This window comes from Protopterus annectens, chromosome 13.part0 (genome assembly GCF_019279795.1).
Source record: "Protopterus annectens isolate FY-2018-M chromosome 13.part0, PAN1.0, whole genome shotgun sequence".
NCBI classification, from domain to species: Eukaryota; Metazoa; Chordata; order Ceratodontiformes; family Protopteridae; genus Protopterus; species Protopterus annectens.
The window spans coordinates 74,084,334-74,101,220 of record NC_056747.1 but is presented as its reverse complement, the minus strand read 5'-3'; the positions used below and the strand labels follow the sequence as shown (position 1 = coordinate 74,101,220).

Below are 16,887 nucleotides of genomic sequence, written 5' to 3'. Positions count from 1 at the left end.
GATATGTTCAAACAAATGCAACAAGCATCTAGCCATATATACAGTGCTCAACCAAGATTAGTGTACAATATCCAGCTTGGCCTGGGTGAGCCGTCACTGTAACATAGGACAGTCTAACTAAAACATAAACTATAGTAGAAGGTATTATTACACTGTAGCAGCTAAGTGTCTGCGAACTATAAGGAATTACATTGCATCCCAGTTTAAGCATATACTGAGCAGTTAAATTAGTTCACTGTTAATTGCTTGGTATTCATTTTAAAATACAGCAGTGGGAACGCAGCTGACAAAGCACAGTATCCTCTTTTAAAAAAAGTGATGATTAAACAATAGTGTCAATAATATGAGATAAATGGTCATTAAAGTCACAAAAAAACCCACTTAAAACTGTAATGCATAAGCAGAGTTCAGGTTGTTACCAAGACCGGTGATGAGCATAACCCTTTAAATATATACACGTGTAAATGGTGGCATATTTTGCTGCTTATAACAAATAATTAGCACATATACTGAGAATCCTTGGATTTCTGCAGAAAAAACACGTTTAACACGACGTACATGGAGGGCACACTACTGGAAGATGCCAAAACAGGACATAGAACAGGCTAGAGTATTTTAAAAATTGTGCCGGTATGAGTGGGGTGTATTGAAATGTTCTGCTAACAATTCATAGATAAATAGAAACCTTATGCCAGAAGTGAGTATGGAGTGGGAGAAATATTGGCAAGTGTACTGGGGAAGGAGATGACTGAGAGAAGCAATGATTCCAAACTAGGAAAGTATTGGGTTTAGATAGATCTCTGTTGGGGGTGCGGGTTACCAATATTGTGCACTCCCTGAATACATTCTAATAACATTTACAATCATAGAAGGGTTAAAGCCTTTACTTTAAGTAGACCGGCGATAGACTTTTGCAGATACAGTTTGCTGGTAGAGATCTGCTATAGTGATGCCTCGCAGTGTTTGTTTTAGCTGAGTAATGGAGAGCACACTACTGGAAGATGCCAAAACAGCATGCAGAACAGGCTACAGTAGTTCAAAATTTATATAAATAACAGGGGCAATTGAAAATGAGTACTTATAAAAAAACCCTGTTTAGACTTATACTTTGAAGTCTTTTAGCTAGTTACTTATTTTTTAGTTATTTATTGATCAGGTTTGGTGAACTGGTCTGTTGACCATTTTCAACCCTGACCCAGGCTTAGAAAGCAGGAAAAATACAGCAATTAAGGAAATATGAATCTTCACTGGATAAAAGAAAACGTAAAACAGTAACTGGACACATTTTTTAATAACGAAAGAGAAAGTTCATTTAAAAGAAAGTTATCCTCAAACACTAGTACATAATAAACTCCAAGATGCTATGACAAGAAGTTTGACCTGTCAGCTCACAAGCATAGTAATTATGTAAATTTCGGAAATAGGATATGGACAGTAAACACTTCCAGAGTAATTATTTTAGCTAATTCAATGTGTATCCCAGCCAAAGTAGCATCTACTTTTTATTCCACTATATATAAAGTTAGAGAAGCCACAATGTATGTTCATAAAAAAGGGAAAGAACGATTTCAAGGTGATTTTTTCCGAACAGGTTTAACATTATTAATAATCAGATATACTTTAGGCTTAAAGGGATGTTTAACTGTGGTCGTTGTGATCAGTGCAAATATATTAACCATGGTAAAGGTTCTACAAAGATCACTGGCAAGATAATAATATACCAGATTTCTTTAACATAGTTCCCAATATACTGTTGTGCTTCTGTTGTGAGTCCTGTTGTGCTTTTTTTATATAGGGAGGACTACACACTAACTGCACCAGTGAATTAATGAATGCTGTACTGCCATTGTTTCTCACAATATATAGAATGTGCTCTTTAGACATTTGATTCAATAAGTGAATTGTAAAAGTTTTACATTGTCAGGCATGCATTGTGTAGTGGATACAATTAGTTGTGAAGAGTACTGTTGGCAGGTGAGATTTATTAGACTGCAAGTGGTGCTCTTGAAAGGTGAGACTAAATGCCTGCAGTGCTCCTAAAATCAATGAAATGGAAAACTTCAAAGTGTTTATGAAAAGGCATAAATTAAGACATTAGTTATATTGGTATGCTAGTTAAATGTGTCATGTGATGTGTGTAGTATGGTATAAACTATGTTATTGTTACTGTTTCTGCAGCCTGTGGAAGTCTGTTATATACAAAAGTGTTTGCTGTGGCTTTAATACACATACTACTTTGGTAGAGCAGCCTTTGGCTGTTTTAATTCATTTATAATTATTTTTTAATTGTTTTTAATGAGATTTAGGTTGATCAGCTGTTCAAGTAAATTGCATTGTGAAGTATTTTTTTCATCTTTTATCACACTCTGCCATGCTGAAAATTAAGCCCCCTCCTACCATATTCAAGCCCATTCATTCACTAGGGGTGTGCAATCTTATCACGGATCCCCAATTGCAAGAGGCATCATCCAGAGGAGCTATCATCCAGGCAGATTCTGGGGTGTTTGCTGCTCTGGGCAGTATCCTCTCAATAACAACATTTTGTATGAATGGTCTGACCCTTCCCCTTGATGCTGATTTTAGCACCTACATCACCTTTGGGATTGTCTAGACCCTCTATCAGTTTTTGTCCTGATCCTTTTTGGTCAGCTGAAAAAGGCTGCCATCACCAGCTTCAGTAGTTCATTCACCATCTTGTCATCTTGAGATTCCATCTGCATTCTTCAGCCAAGTTTATGTGAGTGAGTAAACTGCTTGGATTGACTAGGACTCCCTCCCTCCCTTCCAGCCAGGATGGCCTGCATCATCAACCCCCCCAGCTGCTAATCAGACCTAGGACTCCTGGCCCTAATCAGGGTTTTATATGTCTATGGTATTGGTGAGGCTTGTTGAGATTTTTTTCCACAGGTTTCCTCTGTAAAAGAGTCTTTGCTTCGTGGGACTAACCAAGTTAACAGAATGTATCAGCCAATCAATCAATAAATAAATACACTTAAAATGTATCATCATGTTCTGTTTGTTAAGAAAATAAATGGGCATTTTGAACTAGACATTACTTTCCATCTTGGAAAAACAGGTTTTGGCAGAATGCTGTCCTGTATAATGGTGAGTCTGTATGTATTTGAACTGGGAAATTGTTAAGCAAACTAGAAAAAAAGTGGGCTTAGTAATGCTTTTCGTGATTAGTCTCATTTTGGTAGGAGGATTAAACATATGTGTCTGCTAAAGCTAGCCATATTTTTATTTCTCAATAAGGACAAATTCAGTCTTAAATACTGTTAGCTCCTTCATTAGAAGCCTAGTTTAGGATCATAGGAACATATGATCATAGGAGGTTACTAGGCTAACGACCGTAGGGCCCTTACAAACCTAGCCAAGTTCAACCCGTGTTTCCAAGGATATCTGGTTCAAGCAGACATTAAAATCAGCACCTAATTGCCCCTGTCCAAGAGGGGCACAAGTGGAACCCCCAGAGTGAATTTCCAGTTACCCATCCAATCATCTAAACTGCACTTAAATAGGGCCAATTAGGGTCTTTGTTTAACATGAATAGAAAGCTTGTTGCAAAGGTGGGACAACCTCTGTGAGACAAATCTGTCTCTCCAGCAAGTTCTGTTGATGTCACATACCAGGTTAAAGTCCTTTGAGAGAGTAACTCATGTGTCATTTGACTTGCGAATGTGCAGCATTTCCATTAAAGCTGGGTCAGAGATTGCTCTTGATGCAAGGCACAAGTCGCCCCTAAGCAGTCTGTATGACACAGAGTAAAGTGATAATGATTTCAGTCTGTCTGCATAAGACAGATCTTGAAGACCCTGAATTATCTTTGTAAGGAATCTTTGTGGTCTCTCCAATTGCTGCAGGTGTTTGGAAAGTACATACCAATGGGAGCGTTGTACTCTATTATTGGCCTGATGAGGGAAGAGTACAGAAGGGTTAAAACCTCTTTTGTTCTGGAGGCAATGCCCTTACTTATGAGATGAGCAATATAAAATGCCCTTCTTACCACTATGGAGATATGGTGGTTGAAGTTACGGTTGCTGTTGACCTGTGTGCCCAGATCTCTCACCGCCGACTGTGTGCTTAGGGTATTGCTATTGATGTAGTAGTTTGGAGGAACATCACCTTTGCTGAAAGGGATGATAATGCATTTTTTGCATTAAGTTTAAGACCATGACTTTGGCACCAGTCATTAGTCTGCGTAAGACCTTCTTGCAGGATGTTGACATCGCTAGGGATCAATCCCAGCTTGCAGTCATCAGCAACATTTGTCAGCCACAGTCCTTTAGTTTTAGCCTGTACTTCGGAGAAGTAGATTCCAAACAGTATGGGTCCCAGAATCGATCCCAGTGGAACACCACTGGTTACAGGTTGCTGGAGGAGGTGGAGTCCCCTATTTTGACCGTATGAGTTCTATCAGTGAGCCAGTTTGCAACCCACCTGACATTGTATGGGTTGATACCCAGCTGGGTGAGTTTATGAATAATGCCTGAGTGGGGGATTGTGTCAAAGGCCTTGCCCAAGTCTAGGTAGGCCATATGCACAGATTTGCCCTCGTCTAGGGCTTTGCTGACTGTCTCGAAGAAGTGCACCAAGTTTAACAGGCATCATCTCCCCTATATGCATTTTATTTGCAAACAAGCACCCACTAGACAATTTTTTTCATAAAGATATCACTTTCTGTATGTAGCAGGTAAACTGCCTGATGCCACTAGAATAATGCTAATGGCATAATTTTCCTCAAACATTGATTGCAAAGTACATCAAAAGGCAGGCAATGTAACCTTTGTTGCCATACATTATTCTATTTGCTGTCATGTTACTGCCTTTCACAAAAACAAGTATCTGAAACTGGCCACACATTCTAAACGCATATGTCAAAAATAGAAATTACCAGTCTGGTATATTTTCTGGAACATCTATTTATTTTTTAAGATTAAAATGAAAATTGCTTCTTGTATTCTAAAGAAAATAATGAAATAAAGAAAAGAACCACCAAAAATTCTTTCAGGTAATGTGCTTTTCAGGGTCTGATTATAAAACATCATTCATAAAGTAAATTTGCGTATGCTAAAACATATGAATGTAGTGTCTAATGTGGTTTCAGAATGTGCTGCTATAGTACTAGAATTAGTTTCAGTCTATATTTTCTTATAATAGTATAAAGTCACAACTTACCATTTTGCCTGTAGCTCTGTTTTGCAGGCAACATAACGCTGCACTTGGGATTGGTTAATTCCATACATTGAAAGCCACAGTAGTGTTCCTCCACCGCTAAGAGTCCAAAATGTGTACCTTTTTCTGGGGTCTAAGTTAAAGCTGGGTGTAGAGAAAAAGAATAAACCATACAGTAAGTGGGACTGAATGTTTGCCTACAGACTGCATATTTAAAGGACTCACCGATACACTTAGCAGAAACATTTAGTTGTTCTACTTCTACCTTTTTGCCATTACCAACCCTTTCTCAAATCAGTCTGACAGCTGATATCTCAGAATCATGCAAGGTAAGAATCATTCTGTGACAGCTCTCTTTCTGTTTACTATACACTTAGAGATTGCCATTCTGATATCTGTGGTTGCAAGTTTACCACACAGTGACATACAAATATGATTTCAGGTGCTCACTTATTTCAACTCCACTCTTTCTTTCCATTTTTGGGTCTGAATCATGATGGCAACAGACTAAACAGGGAGGAACATGCTTCCCTTTCCCATTCCACAGATTCTAGCTCACCCTGCCAGATGCCTTAGTGTTTCCATACTATCTGCGAGATTCAGTCCTGTTGCCATACAGTGCCAGTGCCTCAAGCAACTCCTGCTTGATTCTTAAAAGATGCCTGAACTGACTCAGTTGGATTAACTAGAGCCTAAGCAGCAGTACCTCTAATACAAAGGATCACATAGATCCCTAAGTATCTCATCCTATTGTGCACAGCAAGCCCAGCAATGCTGGGGAGAATCGTCATTTCTGTTACATATACCAGTGGTCAAATTCTTTCAGTTACTGTTCTCAGCTCACAATCATTTATGAGACTGGGGAGATATGCTGACTTGCAAATTAACAGCTTGGTCGAAGATATCAGCATCTGCTTCTTCACCATGGATTGGTGCATTGCCCCCTAGACTGAAATCACTGTCCCACTCTATATGTGATTCTCGCAGTTTCCCTAACATCAGCCATGAACAAGAAAATAAACACTGCAACTAAGGGGAGCAGTTCCTCCTCTCACCTGAAGAAAGCAATTGTCTCTTTTGTGGGAGAATATTGTGGCCTTATACTGAGATGCACTGATTCTCCTCCCACACAGTTTGTACTCAGCAGTGAATCATTTGAGTGTGTGACAGAGGTTGCTGTCAGATTAGGCCAGAAAGAATATATTGTCCAGAATGTTGTTTGGGCAGGTCAAAGGGCACAAGATGTTAGGGAGCATGACTGGCAGTTACCAGTGGTGCAGCATTGCAATGCAACCATGCAGCTTCACAAGGCTAAAGAACTGACCCCCCTGTTCCATGGCCAGGGCAAACACTCACACTGCTCCCCACAGGTTTCCTCTTGAGCCATCTGTTGCTGCCTCTTAGTGCATCTTTCCCTCCAGCAATTTTTGTACCTTGGATTATAGCTGCATCATCTTCTAAACCACTTGCCCTGATGAGAATTGCAATGATAGCAAGCTGAGTATGTATTAACAGCGTCCAGCTCATTCTGTGGGATCTGCAGGCATTCACAGGCAAGCTGAGCAATATAAATCCTTCATGTCCTGGATCTGCCCTGTGGATTTTGTCTGATGCACTTTCCAATGGAGATATCTAAGAAACATCCTCACAAAATACCAAGATCAGCTCCACTTCTCTCGATACCGAGGACTAACAGGTGTACTCTGATGTTCTCCTGTATTGCTACATCCTTCACTCTTTTATAAATGGTGATCCCAGCTACCCTATGAAGAAATATAATCTCTGCTCTATTCTTTTCATTCTCTACTAAAAGCAGATAACCATGGGTAAGAGTGCTACTGACTGACAGGTGAGAGCTTTGTGCTATGACTTGCCTCTTACTTTTTCACCAGTATAGTACAATGCCTACATCACTGTGTCTGCTGTGCCGATATGCTGGCCAATCTCCAAATACTGTCTATTCTCATTCATGAACCACATCCCAGGATCCCTAACACTTCCAACTAAAATAGTTGCTCCTCCTTTACCTGGAGAGGGCACTACACTCTGTACAACAGAAAACTATGACTTTAATTTGAAGATGATATTCATCTTAATTACTTTTTGCCAATGAACTTTCTCACCTGCTTGCTGGAGATCACAGTCATTTCATGCTAATAGGACAACATCATTGGCAAACAACAGAGATGCAGCCCTCACATGCCCAAACTGGACAACTTCATCAGAAAACAGGAGAGAAGACAAGATACCTAGTGGTCATTCTACAATTCTTATGAGGAAGGAGGATAAAGACCACCTGCTGGGCAGCCTGGTGAGACTATGGAGAAATAATATTATGACATGGCCGCATCCACTATTTTCAAATCTAAAATATCTAAACTTTCCTATCTTGTGGCACAAGATGTATTTTTATTCTTCTTGGGATCACCTACGACATCAAAACTATGGTCCTGCATTTGGAGGTCATTTTCCTATATGCCATTACTGCATTTACCTCAGTTATTGACAAGACATTATCCACACAAGGGACACAATGGGACAAAATGAAAAAAAAAATAAGGGTGACAAACATGGATTGCAGCATAAGTGCAATTTGGATTCCCACTCACTGTAAATCCCTGTCTGACTGTGATAATGGTATGAAGAGGCAAAAGTGGGGCTGTTAGTATGTGCAGCTTAGGTGCTCCTGAAAGGCCATGTTTTAAACCATCTTCCACACGTGTTCAAATTCCCTAGGTATCATTTGTCTCCATCCATCCCCCACAACCTTTAAAGACATTTTAGCCAAAGCTGAACACTGAGAACTGTTGTTTTTCTATAATGAGATGAAGCCCATAAAATATTCTACTGATCGATAAAAAGAATCATACTCGCCTAAACTGGAATAAAGTTAGATGTTTTTCTGCACAGTAAGTTAAAGTTACATTACTTTACTTAACACACAACTTTACACTTTACATCTTTTTTTATACAAACATATGACATAAACACAGAGGCAAGTGAAAACCATATCTCTTCCTTTAATAGTGCAGAAATAGTAAATGACTTTTTAAATTAATTAGCTATTGTATAATTATGTCTATACTTGTGATATTTTATTTAGCCTAAGACAAACTGAGTTCACGTCAGTGCAATGACAGCGCAGAAACAATCAAAACTTAAGAAAAAACGTACTCATCAATATTAATTCTTGAGCCATTTCTTGCTGCCTCTAGAACTGCATGTGCCCCTCCAGCAATTTTTGTACCTTGGATTATAGTTGCAAGGAACCCTGAAAACATCACAATCATCTGAAATGCATCTGTCCAAATGACGGCTTTCATTCCACCCTACAGAGTAATAAAACATCAAAAATACAAAACTATAGTATGAAAAAACATCATAGTGCATTTACAGAAAGCGGTTAAGATCCAAAGGAAGCAACACCAGCATAGTTCAATACAATGACAAAACAATCAGTCAGAGAGGAATGCTGTATGATAAAACAGTTTATATCCATGCCTAATCCAACTTTATTATCATTTTATAAACAAAAAGAACATACATACCATTTCACATCATGATCCTAATTAAATCCAGTCTAACATTTGACCTATAATAATTTAAAAAAGCAATTCAAATCAACTTAATACTGTTTACTATAACAATAACCTTAAAGCCTGACCATGGATTTTTTTCTCTGTCTGTCTCTTGCTCTCTTTCTCTGTCTCTGTCTCTCTCTCTCTCCCTATATATATATATATATGTGTGTGTGTGTGTGTGTGTGTGTGTGTGTGTGTATGTGTGTATATATATTTATTTTATTTATTTATTTATTTTACATTTGTTAACCGGGAAATTCCAACTGGACCAGGTCCATTTTCAGCGGAGGCCCGGGGAGAAAAGCTCCAACATCAAGTTATACAAATACAGTACATCCAGCATAATACACAAAACTTATATGTATATATCTTCGTTTGTGTAACTCAGAACTTGCCCATTGTAAACAATTATAGATTCAGAGATTCATAGACTGTTATTAGGCTAATGACCCAAGGGGTCTTTCTAAGCCTAGCCAAGTTTTTCTGAAAGAATAATGATATCCTGCATCCAAAGTGGACATTGAGGGGCAGCAATTATAAGCTATCTCTGTCCATAAGGGACATGGGTGCCAGGCCCGCTGTAAATTTCCAATTCCCCATCCACTTGTCTAGGTTGTGCTTAAACTGGATACTAGATGAACTCAGCTTTACATAGATGGGAAGCCTGTTCCATAGGAAGGGAAGTCTCTGGGACCCATACTGGACTCTCTAGCATGTTCTGTGTATGTTACAGACAAAATTCCAGTCCCCAGACCTTGTATTTCTGGTACTCTTTGACTTACGAATATGTAGGAGATTCATAAGCTTGGGGTTTGTGGATGCCTTGTAAGCCAGGCATAGAGCACCCCTAAGCAATCTATATAGAGGACTAAGTAGGGGGAAAGGGCTTTAAGGTGCTCTGCATAAGGCAGGTTTGTTACACCTTGTATTCTTTTTCTAAGGAACCTTTGAGGTTGCTGTAGTTGCTGCATATGTCTGGTCAGGTACATACCAAAGGGAGCATTGTACTCTATAATTGGTCTGATAAGGGTGGAGTAAAGTGGGATAATGACCTGTTTGGACCTAGATGCCATGCTCTTACTTATAAGTTGTGCAACATGAAAGGATTTCCTCACCACTGTGGCCACATGGTGGTCAAAGGTTAGGCTAAAGCTACTATCTACATGCTTACCCAAATCCCTGACCACTGGGTCAACTCCTAGGGGTATATTATCAACATGGTAATTAGCCGGGATGGTTGATTTCCCAAAGGGTACAATTATGCATTTCTTACCATTGAGTTTAAGACCATGGCCTTGGCAGTATTAATTAGTCAGAGATAGAACTTCTTGAAGAATGCTAGTGTCTGCAGGGGAGTTGATGATAACCTTGCAATCACCTGCAAATTTAGTCAGCTGTAAAGCTTCAGAATTTGCTTCCATTTCTGAGAAATAGATGGCAAACAGGAGCGTGCCCAATACCAAGCCCTGGGGGACTCTGCTAGTGACTGGCCTCTTGGTGGAGGTGGCTTCATCTGTTTTGACCTCCTGGGTCCTATCAGTGAGCCAGTTGACTATCCAGAGGTTGATAAAAGGGTTTGCACCTAAATTAGTGAGCTTGTCTATACTGCCTGAGTAGGGTATCTTATCAAAAGCCTTGGCCAGGTTGAGGTAAGCTGTTTGCACAGTCTTACCTTCATCCAAAGCTTTGGTGATGCTTTCAAAAAAATCCACCAGATTTAATAGATATGATCTTCCTTTAACAAAGCCAAACTGTGATGTGTCAGCATTTGCAGGTTACCTATGTTCTCATTTATCATGTCCATGATGATTTATTCCATGGCCTTACATATGAGGCTGGTAAGACTTATGGGTCTGTAGTTACCCGAATCAGTGGTTGGACCTCCTTTGTGCAGGGGAATAACTGTAGCCATCTTCCACTCATTGGGCACAAAACCTGAATGAAGGCTCCAGTTGAAAAGTGATTCAAGTGTACCAGAGAGGTCATGTTTCATGCCATTTATTAAACATCCCTGGATGTTATCGGGGTGCATCGATAAAGTGTTTTTGGCCTTTGAAAGTGCATTAATGACCTGTTCTTTAGTAATGGTTGGGAGGATTGTGTTATATGGTATTTTCTTTGGCTATTGGGAGGGAGTTGGGGGAGAAATTTGAGCTGACTCTTTCAGCCAAAAGGTTGGCAATGGCCTCCAGTTCAGTGTAGGTGATGCCATTTACAAAAAGTACTGTGCATTGTTGTGTATTTCCTCTGCGGTTACAGACATAGCTGTAGAAAGCTTTATGGCTGTCCTTTGCCTGAGAAACAATTTTTTCTTCAAATTTAGCCTTTGAAGTATTAATTAACCCTCTTGGCTGCATGTATAGCTTGGTCAGGGGCCTTTTAGTATGTATGGCTTTGTTCCCCCTACTCTTGGTCAAAACATTTTTTCTTTTGTTGTATAACTGATTGATAGTGTGATTCCACCAGGGTGGCTTGTCTTTTGAGTTTGTCTTTTTCTTAATACAAATGGGCACAGCTCGGACTGTACAGCTATCAATATGGCTGTACAGAGACTTTTGTAAATAGCTCAGTGTATTCTATGAGCTATATTCTACTAAGAACCAGAGAAAGAGTATATATACTGTGGTACCTTGAAAAATAACTAATGACCACAAAAGAAGGTTCATGTCATCCAGCACAGTGAAGGGTCTTATAGAAAATGCTGCAAAATACTGGAGTAGTCCACAAAACATGTAAATCTAAGCTCAATCTCTGTTTTGCTAAGTCAGCTCCATTCCTTTCAAAATTCCAGACATCAAGCAGGCCTGCATAGTCAGCTCCATTCCTTTCAAAACGGCAGCCATCAAGCAGGCCTGCTAAGCCAGCTCCATTGCTTTCAAACTTGATTTTATCCGCATACAGCTTTCTCTGTGGTTGGTACACTTGATTCTACATTTGCCTAATTTAAAATGGTTGTATGAAATGCTCCATACTTTTCAGATTTAATCTGGATAGCCTGGATATCTGAGATGATGGACAGAGATTCAGTGGGACCCTTCTCAGTCCAGTACCATATCAACATAGGGTCTATGTTTAACCATCGAATAACATTTACATTGAATGGCTAAACATCAATCCCTAACCAGAGAACTTTCATTTTTTTGCCAGGGGAAAGTAAATAGTTAGCCAACACTTTCCTGTCCCAAAAAACTAAGCATTTCAAACCTACCCATACCCCCCAACTATATATATATATATATATATATATATATATATATATATATATATATATATATATGTATGTACCAACTCTGAGACTGCACTACAGTGGGGAAAAGGGCAAATGGGGAAGTGTTGGCCAACTAGCTACTTTCCCGTTCACCGAAATGAATGTTTACTGGATGAACGTTTGTTAGTTAGGGTTTGATGTTTAGCAGTTTGTCATAAATATTATTCGATGATTAAAACTAGTGACAATCCCTTAAAATGCAGAGGCAGCCTTACTAAACACATTGCAATAAACAGGTATTTGCCAATGCTGAATGTTAGCTTGCACTGAAACTGACCTGCAGCAATTGTTAAAAACAAGCAGTCAAAACAATGAGAATGTTTAAAGCAGCTGTTATACAGAAATTTTGATAGTAGTCCTTCAATTCATTCAAAATGTTATATTTCTAGCTATTTAGTGAGTATATTTTCCTAACTGGATCTATTTTTTTTATATTCCTGCCTAAATGTGATATTAATTGCGCTGTTTGATAAGACCAGGTACTGAGCAGCACCCAGTTTTGTTGACCACACATCTTTGACCACTGCTGCTGCAGTTTAGCTCAGATATAAGCCAGCATGTGATATCAAGTGAGACTCATCTTTGTTATTACCATTATTATTATTATTATTATTATTATTATTATGGTTGTACACCATACAAATTTAGATAATTCAAAGTAGTACATGTATTATTATAATGCATGTGGTACCTTTAATTATCTAAATTTGTATTAGGTAGACTTTTGATTTATGACATAACTGCTTGTCTCCTATACAAATTTCCAATTAAGTAATTTATAAAATGTGACACTTTACATCTCTACTTATGTAGCCACAGGAAACATAGTAACTCAGTGATTAAGATATCCGATTTGACAGTTTTAATCCTTACCTTTCATCACTGTGTTGATTTTTGTGCGTTCTCCTCATGTCTGCTTGGGTTTTCTCTGTATTTTTACCTGTATCTATATCTATATTGATATATTTGTGTGTGGGTCTGTATGTATGTCTGTATGTATATAATTTGCTTACATTTTAGAAAAAAAATTTGTAACCTGGCAGTAAGAAATTGGACTTGAAAACCATTGAACAGACTGAAAGAAAAAAAAAAAACAAAACAAAAAAAACCCATATTTTCCAACAAATTATGCATACTTGACTATACTAATTCTGTAATTGTCAGAAAAGTATGAAAAAAAGAATCCCCCACACCCCAGAATCCCTAAATATACTAACTCAAAGACTGTGCAACAGTGGATGTAACAAGAAATGTCAGTATCCCCACTGTACCATGCTATGTATATAGCTGTATTCATTTTGATGAAACAGCAATCTGATTGTTTTTATTATATCTGGTCAGTGCTTTAATGAAGGATTAAACTGATTTACAACACTGAACCTGTGGTATGAATACGAACATTAATGCAACTATTCCATCCGGTGGTGTGCTAGTAGGCTCGGAATGATGATTGTCACTGCGGAAATGTCACCATGACCCCATGTGCAAAATGGTAAAAGAGGTTGAAGATAGATAGGTTCATAGGTAGATACTAGGCTATCTGCCCAAAGGCATTTATAAGCCTAGCCAGAATGTGTTGGCTTTTGTCACCCCCTTAGATTAGTTCCCTGTGCCTCTGTCCAACAGAACCATTGAAGTGATCCCCAGGGTAAATTTTCTGTTTCCCATCCACTCGTCAAGGTTTCTGTTGAAGAGGATTAGCGAGGAACTCTGCCTAATACAGATTGGAATCTTGTTCCAGAGCATGGGAAGTCTCTGGGACAGGAATGCTATCCCTCCAGCATGTCCTATTTATTGTTGTGGTGAGGTTTAGATTCCTAGAGTGTGTGGCTCGAGGGGATATGGTTTTCTTTAGGTGGAGCATGTCCATCAATTCTGGGTTGGACATGGCCTTGTATGTCAGGCAGAGATCACCTCTGAGTAGGTGGTATGCAACCAAGTACAGTTGGAGTTTCTTCAGTTGAGCTGCATAGGGCATCTGTTTGAGGCCAGTGATCCTCTTGGTGAGGTACTTCTGTGGTCTTTCCAGCTGTTGCAGGTGTCTTGTAAGGTACATCCCAAATGGGACTTTGTACTCTATGATGGGTCTGATGAGTGATGCGTAGAGGGGCACAATTACCTCTTTTGATCTGGATGCAAACTCTTTTGTGATTAGGTGGGCCACATAGAAGGATTTTCTAACTACTTTGGCAATGTGATTATCAAAGGAGAGGTTATTATCTACTTGGATGGATGTAGGTTACTTGCCATAGTCAAATGTGAACCACACACAAAATGAAAAAAAATTAGTTAAAACACGATTTTGCTGATGACAATCCCATTCTTCCCTACAGCTTGGGGGCTGCACTCCTATACCCCCATATATATATATATATATATATATATATATATATATATATATATACACACACACACACACACACACACACACACACTCAGAGACTGCTGCATCTTTGGCAAAACGAGAAAATTCTGGAGTACCACCATCTCAGACTTAGGGTTTCTTAGCCATCTGTAGTTGTAGTCATGCATAAGGGCGCTGATCATGTGTGTGTCCCATACTAGTCTGACACCACTATACTCTATCTGTCATTTAAGAAACCAAGGTACACTACAACATTTGTATCCTTCAAGAGATAATATTAGATTAAAAAATATTTTCTGTATAAACATTTTTATTTTTATGATAGTGTGCATGTTATGTTTATCAGATAAACATGACTTCTCCAATCAAAAACTTTGTTTATACATTGCGGTGTAAAAGTACATTATCTTACTGCTCCTAATAGCTCCTTATTACAGATAAAGAAAATATTTCATCATGCTCCTGTTCAAACATACTACAATTCTTCATTGCTTACAAAGTTTGCTTTTTATTTTTATCTCTAAGATTGAAATCTCACATGCACATATTACACAGCCAAAAAAAGTTCAACTTCATGTCTTGTAACCTATACAGCCGGGACTTTATATGAGTTATACCTTGAAGGTACAACAATTTCAGGTCTAATAAATCAAAGACACCTCTAAGGAGTATTCCAAAAAGTAGAAATTTAAAACATTAAGCAATTTCTAACACAGGTATCTTATCCACAGAATTTACATGATTGTTTTTTTTTAATTTCCTAGATATATTTGCAACTCTAAAATATGCAGTTGAAATTCTACTCCTTTATTATACAAATGTATCACTCTGAATTGCTGATGTGTCTCATATGTAAAGTTACTCAGCAATAATTTTGGACTAATGAGCTGTCTTAGGCATTATAATCATCTGAAATTTTGACCTGTTGTACAATTTTTCACATTTTAAACCATCCAGTCTCATCTCATATAATGGATTGGGCAGGCAACCCAGATATGAAATGTAACTAAATCTACTTGTCCATAATTAATTAATTTCTAGCCAGTTGCCTTGCATACCACAAATAAAATACATTAAACCACTTATTTAGGCTTTTTGTTTTAATATGAAATTTCTGAAATATTTTCAGTATTTGAGAAGCTATATTTATTCTCATCTTATAAGCAGAACATGATTAAAATTGTTGTTCTCATCACTTATCTCTAAATGAGGGATAAAACATCAATGCCCCATTTCTCCAGTCTTGTGCATGCTACATATCATTGCAACAGTCAGCAGCTTTAGCCATCACAAATGTATAGTCCCATCACTACAAATTAATTCTGTCAAGAAGATCATATTTCTAAGAGCAAATGTAGCAGATTTAAACTTATAGATATTATGAATCATTCACAGATTATATTTTCATTTTTTCCCCAAATCTCATTTTATATTTTTATTGGTTAAAATGACTAATTTAGATATTGGGTCTACAAATTACCTGTCCTAAAATTACAGAACAATACAAATCTGTAGAAACAGAATATTATTAGGGTATCAGTATATATAACCAAATAGCTACAAAACCACTTCAAACAGTGTGTGATAAAAATAGCCTAAAAAAGCAAACTCACTGGGCCAGATTCAATAAAGCCTACAGTAAGTATACACAATATGTATTCAAAAACATTCTTCTCATGTTTTTTTGTGATTTCTAGTCTCTCAGAAGGATTACACTAAGAATACATGTAGTTTACACTTTGTGGTAACCTTTATGAATCCCTGTCAATATTTAAAGCTGCAGGAATATCAGTAGAAAAACTAAAATTAGGAGGAAGAAGGTGAAAGTTATGTCTGTGTTGTCTGTTCACTCAGAATGGTGTACACTTAGTGTACGCATCATTGAATCCCGGGGACTGACTTTTGGCCAAGTACTTCAGTGATTAAGTGCTTTCATTCCTTTTTGAAATGTGGAACTTAATTAGAATCAACACAAACTCACATCTTGCTGATTTTCCTACAAAAATATCACTCACGCTAACCAAATACAAATTCAGGTGAAACAAGGAAATTGTTGCAAGTAAAATTCCCAAACTTTATTATGATGGTTAAGCACTTTCTTCTCCTTCAAGAAACTTCATCAGAACCCTGAGAAGGGTTCTATGATGTTTGCAGATGACATTGTGATCTGTAGTGAGGGTAGGGAACAGGTGGAGGAGACCCTGGAGAGATGGAGATATGCTCTACAGAGAAGTGGAATGAAGGTCAGCAGGACTAAGACAGAATATATGTGTGTGAATGAGAGGGAGGATAGAGGAATGATGAGGATGCAAGGAGTAGAGGTGGCGAAGGTGGATGAGTTTAAATACTTGGGATCAATAGTTCAGAGTAACGGTGAGTGTGAAAGAGAGGTGAAGAAGAGAGTACAGGCAGGATGGAGTGGGTGGAGAAGAGTGTCAGGAGTGATTTGTGACAGATGCGTACCTGTAAGAGTGAAAGGGAAGGTCTACAAGAGGGTA

At 38.2% G+C, this 16,887-nt stretch overlaps 1 protein-coding gene across 1 annotated transcript in view; it reads right to left on the bottom strand.

Annotated features, from left to right (window-relative positions):
- SLC5A5 (solute carrier family 5 member 5) overlaps positions 1-16,887 on the bottom strand; it is a 427,828-nt gene that overhangs the window by 273,640 nt on the left and 137,301 nt on the right. The window contains exons 5-6 of the mRNA XM_044054751.1: positions 8,350-8,504; positions 5,179-5,319 (exon numbers count right to left, since the gene is read on the bottom strand). Coding sequence (XP_043910686.1) covers positions 5,179-5,319; positions 8,350-8,504 — 296 coding nt within the window. The remainder of the gene's footprint in view (positions 1-5,178; positions 5,320-8,349; positions 8,505-16,887) is intronic.